The 5,766-nt window shown below is 46.8% G+C and overlaps 1 protein-coding gene across 1 annotated transcript in view; it reads right to left on the reverse strand.

Annotated features, from left to right (window-relative positions):
* The window catches only part of LOC107372696 (fibroblast growth factor 10), a 23,919-nt gene extending 20,990 nt beyond the window's left edge, over window positions 1-2,929 (reverse strand). Inside the window, exon 1 of the mRNA XM_015940899.3 lies at window positions 1,320-2,929. Within this exon, the coding sequence (XP_015796385.1) occupies window positions 1,320-1,746 (427 nt within the window). The 5' untranslated portion in view covers window positions 1,747-2,929. The remainder of the gene's footprint in view (window positions 1-1,319) is intronic.
* Between the last annotated feature and the right edge of the window lie 2,837 nt (window positions 2,930-5,766).

Consider the following 5,766-nt stretch of genomic DNA (forward strand, 5'->3'; position numbering starts at 1 on the left):
ACCCATTAAGGATTGCAACTCCCCCCCCCCCACACACACACACATCTCACATCCACTCTATAGATATAATTGAGCAAGAGTCTGGTATATGACAAAAAGAAACCAGCTCGCATTTTGGACGTTTTCCACCCGACTGGGTGACCTCGGGCAGGTAAATGTGGGAGTAATGCTCTGCTCTCCCTCAGCAACTACTGTCAGCGTGCCCTGAGGCAGCTTAGTTACTCCGCTCTGCTCCTAGAGCCAGTCCTGGAGAACTTCCAGATGTGCTCAACGGGAAGATAAAAGTTGTGGATGACAGAATGATATCAGCTGATTTTCTGCTCTCAGTTAGCCGTAACAGCTTGTGATGAGCCTTACAAGCTGTTAGACGCATTCAGATCCACCAGTGAGCGGATTAGAGGCTTGATTCATGTTGGACATCATTTAAATAAAACATTAGTGCATTCTTACACCCTGAGATACTTTAAAGTTCCTTAGAAAGGCCTGTTAGGATTACCGTCATGGGCTGAGCTGTGAGAAAATGAGGCTGAGTGACAGTGACACAGACTCGCGTGTGCTTGGTGACCTCTCCCGGCATAAAGAAAGGTTAAAATCATACTTCACAGCCCAGAGAACGCACAAACAGAATGAGAAGCAGGGATCACATGTTTACAGCATTACTTTCCTTCTGAGCCAACGAAACCTCAAACTTTGCATTTGCCCACCGCGATTACAGCTGAAACACAATAGCAGCAAGGACTTAGTGGACTTGTCATTCTCCCCCTGGGGTTTGGCAATAGCTGGTTTAGATATTTCCTCAAAGAAAAAGAACTTTCTTTGGGCAATTTCTAATTGGTTCCAGTGAATCATACCCCCCCCACCCCCACCCCCCACCCCCCACCCCCATCCCATCCCAACTCTAACACATTGTTTTTTATCTGTTTGGCTTGCCTTTTCCTTTCTGTACTGTTCTTCTTCTGTCAAGAGTTCTCTTCCCAGACTCTTTGTAGTCAGACAAATATGCCTTGCCTCCACACATGGTGAAAAGGCTTGATGCGTGCAGCTCTGTTATTTGTTCTTCTGCCCAGTCACCTGTCTTAATGTGCACGGCCGCCCGAGAAGGAGACAAAGAAACTTCACTCTCTGGAGATAAACTGGTGCGATAACGTGAAGGAAGAATGAGAGTGGGTTTCTCTGCCACAGTGGTCCCGTTGACAGAGAGGCCTTTGTATTTGGCCCGCTTTCATTCTTCCTTAAAGCACAACCAAAAGATCTCCCAGGAACCTACAGATCTAATTAGATCTTCATCAGACTATTGATAGAGGTGAGACATGACTTACTGTATGGATCCTCTCCATTCTTGGTGCCATTGACCTTCCCGTCCTGGCCAATGCGAAGGAAAAATTTGTGATAGGAGAACAGCTGCCTCCTGCGCACGTCTCCTTGCAGATGTCCATAGCTGCTTCGCGCGTGGCGCCCCACCATCGTTGCAGATGACGATGACTCATTGGTCGCTCGTGGCAACCTTGCAGAGGATGCGCGGAGCGGCGCCGGGGATGAAGATGGTGAGACAGAGAGGTGAGAGGCCCCCTCTGGTGCATGGTCCCTTACGATGTCCACTGATGAGACAGGGGAGGGCGAGGAAGGTTTGAAAATGAGGAGCAGGAGGAGGAAGATGAGGGAGAAGAAGAGTGAGGGAGGTCTGCTGCAGGGGAAGGAGGAGAACCAGGCGACCGGTGCACCTTGTGTCACTGTCCATCTACACATGGTAGTGGAGCTAGCAGAGCTGTGGAGGTGCTCAGGGGCTGGGGCATGCTGAGCTGGGTGCAGGGAAGAGGAAGGAGAGTGGGAGAAACTTCCCCCTGACCCACAAAACCTCCACCTTCTGGGAACCCACAACCTCACTGGGACCGTAGGTGTTCAGACCTGTGGGACAACTAAGGTGAAGACGATGTGACCACAGCAGATCGGAGCAGGACTTTCAGGAGCAGATCTACGGTTCCATGAACAGAGACGTGGAAAAACTCAAACTTTTCTGCTGTCTTTTGAGATCGTTACTCCTCAGAAGCACCACAGGAATGCATCAACATCCATAACTCAGATTATCGCTCAGCAAGAACTACCGAGGACCTCGTCCTTACTCAAAGACACTCCGAATCCTTCACACTTCATTCAAACATGACACAAACTTCACACACACACATTCAATCTGTGTCCAAAAAAGGAAACCATGCCAAAGTGCTTAATACAGAAAAAAGAATAAGCAGCAAAAAGCCAAAAGGAACGAGAAGGGATGCTTCTGGTGAAATGTCCAAACAAATCCAAGGAATGCAAGTCATAAAAAAGACAGAATCCAGATTTCCTTCTCTTCTGTCTTCTTTTGTTCCTCGTGTTGTGTGCCAGGCAGCTTGAAGTTACTTGAGAGTGTAATCGAGCCCCCCAGGTCTCGTCTTTCTCCCCTCTCTCGTTGTGCCCTGTCACTGAGCTGATCTCATCTGTCCTCTGCCCTTGCCTCTCAGAGTCTGAATGCTGGAGCAGTGCGTTGCCTCTCCTCTTTCCTCCTGTGTGTGAGTGTGTCTGTGTGTGTGTGGCTCCTTTTCCTTTGGCCCCCACCCTCTTTTTCCTCTGCCTCTATCACCGGTCCTCTCCCCAGTTATCAGAGGTCTCGCTGGAGTGACTGAATCTTGTCTTTTCCTTTCACCTTATTTATCTGCTGCAGCAGCTCCCCAGATGTCTCCATCTAATTGGATGTCCATTAAAACCAGTCGGCTTTGAAGAGCTGGGTGCATTTACGTGAGCGTGCAAGTGTAAATGTGTGTGTGTGTGTGTGTGTGTGTGTGTGTGTGTGTGTGTGTGTGTGTGTGTGTGTGTGTGTGTGTGTGTGTGTGTGTGTGTGTGTGTGTGTGTGTGTGTGTGTGTGTGTGTGTGTGTGTGTGTGTGTGTGTGTGAAGAAGAGGGGAAGCGGGGGTCTGTCCCACCTCTCTTCATGCACTCTCTCTCTCCCCATTTCTCTGTCTCCACCCCTTCCCAGACTAAACCCCACAACAGGGCAGGTCAGAAAAAAATGTTCTACTTCTCCTTTCTCCATGTGTGGATGTGTCTTCTTGCTCTTGATTAGTATGAATGCTTTTTGAAAAACTTTGCTGACTAAATGATGCAAAATCTGACTATTTTCCTGCAAAGTTTTGGTTAGTCTGACAAACTTTTTTGAGGAGTTTCTATGAACATCTTGAGTTTTAGAGCAGTCCAGGGGGGTTTTGGTGTGTTCAAGAATCCAGGTCTGATGTCTGGTTTTCAACATTGTTTAATTTCCTTTTCACATAGTTAGACAACAACCATATCTCCATCTTGTCCTCTCTCGCTCCAGTATGGTATGCTACAAAAACATCTGACTTCTTCTGTGAGTTCCTTAGATTAACCCTGTAAAATAAGACCTGCGCTCTTACTGTTCAGTCAGCAAGTGTTTCGCTCTGCTGAAGTAATTCTAACTAAGAATAGACAGATGTTGGGGGCCGCCAACAATCTGTCATTCATGTCAACACCACAGCCTTCTGTTTCCCACGAGGGCCTAACTTTGGAGATGGCAAAAATTGATCTGACGGGATGTTTTGGTGAAAGAACAACTGTGAAAAAAATTGTCACGATGAAATGATGATAAATTATTACACAAATTTGCTTTTATGTAGTAAACATGAGATTGTCACGATGTAAGCCAGGAGGAGGTTAGGACCCAAGACGCAGAACCAGGATGACACAAGGCAGGAGTAGTAGAAAAACGTAAAATCCTTTATTAGGAATAATTGTCCAAAAGTAAAATCCAATAGGGCAGGTAGCAAAAACCTAAATCCAAGAATCCTAATGCACAAACCTAGAGACCAAGAGATGAAGAGCTGCTTTAAAGAGCAAAGCCTAGAGACATCCAAATACCTAGAGACCAGGAGACCAGGAGAGGGAAACGAGACAATGTTGACACAAACAATGGACCGACAACACATCGAGACGCAGACAGGGTTATGTACACAAAGGGAAACAATCAGGGAAACAGGTGAGTGGGGAGTGAGATCAGAAGGGATCAGGTGAGACTAATTAACTAAGTGGGGAAAACTGACTAGGTAAAATTAATCTACAGAGAACTAAAGATAAGTGAACTCCTAAACCTGAAAACTAGACACCAGAAGAAAAACACTAACAAGGGTGGTATAACTACATCTGAAATCACTAAGGGGGAACCTGAGGGAAACCTGGAGGGAGCTGCAGACCTAAAGGGGCACAGAAATCTAAGGAGAACACCTAAGGGGAAAACCTGGAGTGGGCTGGGGAACACAAGGAGGCACATGAGGAACACAAGGAGACACATAAGGGGAACCTAGAGATTGCTGGAGAACACAAGGAGACGCGTGAAGAAAGCAAGATGGCGCCCATGAGTGACTGTACGTTTGCTAGGCTCCTGATTTTTTTGGTTATTTGCTGTTTTTTATTGTTTCTTCTTTATCTGGTGTGGATTCCCTGCTAACATATGATCGAGACTTACTATTGTCAATCAGATCTGCGATAATCAACCTCCAGAACTCCAATACCGCACCCACTTTCCCACCGCCACTGGAAACTGCCATTAACCCAGGTGTCGGCCCTTTGTTACCTGTCAGCCTGTCGCTGCCCCGGAGGCCATGGAAGAGGAAACGGGGGAAGAGAGCCGGCTTCTTTGTTCAGCTTCGAAAGATCCTGAGAGGCGAAGCTCTACCCGATTGGTGCTCCATGGCTGTGACGTGACAGATCCAACAGAAGCTCAACGGAGTTGGGCTGATCTCGCTGCTCACTGTAGCCCCCGATGCAGGATGCTACCTGAAGGTGTGGGAGACTAAGAGCCTCCGCAGGCATAGCCTGGAGTCGCTACGTAGCTTAGCCCGCCAGCCGACCGCCATTATGGAGCCCGCGGCACACACATTGCCAGATTTCTCTGCAAAAATGTTGATAATTAATGCATGCTCCATCGCCAATAAGTCTCACATCCTAAACAATATGTTCTGCATCGGAAAATTAAACTTTTTATTGATTCCTGAGTCGTGGCAGCACGAAAATGACGTCACTCATCTCCGTGAGCTCTGTCCTCAAGACTGCTCTTTCTTCTCTGCTCCACGGACCACAGGCTGCGGTGGAGGAACAGCTGTTATCTTTAAAAAACACTTTTCATGCCAAATTATATCCTCAAACTCCTACAGCTCATTCGAGATGATCATGATTAAAATTGGTCGAGTTCTACCAGTTTATGGGATTCTGGTCTATCGCCCACCTGGATCTACTTCATCCTTCCTGTCAGACTTTCAGGACCTCCTATCTTCAACTATTAAACTAGACAGGATAATCATTATTGGAGATTTCAACATCCATGCTGAGGATCTATCTAACAGCTCTACCAGGGAGTTCCTAAACATGATGAACTCTTTTAACTTCTCTCAACACGTATCTGGTCCCACTCACAGAGCAGGCCACACCCTGGATCTGGTCTTTTCCTACGGACTTCTTGTTGATAAGCTGCAGATGAATGATGTTGTGTTCAGTGACCATAAGTCAATTTCCTTTCATATTAACCTAAATTCTGAATCTCTTTTACCAGTCTCTGCTAAGCAAAGACGGATTATCAACAGTTCTACCATTTTAAATTTCTCCTCCCTCTTTGACTTTTTACCCCCTTCCTCTGATGACGTAGAGCTCCTCACTAACTCATTTAATAATCACTGCCTCAAAATTCTTGATCAGGTTGCCCCTTACAAAACCACCCGCAGTTCC

The sequence above is a fragment of the Nothobranchius furzeri genome, chromosome 6 (genome assembly GCF_043380555.1).
Source record: "Nothobranchius furzeri strain GRZ-AD chromosome 6, NfurGRZ-RIMD1, whole genome shotgun sequence".
NCBI classification, from domain to species: domain Eukaryota; kingdom Metazoa; phylum Chordata; class Actinopteri; order Cyprinodontiformes; family Nothobranchiidae; genus Nothobranchius; species Nothobranchius furzeri.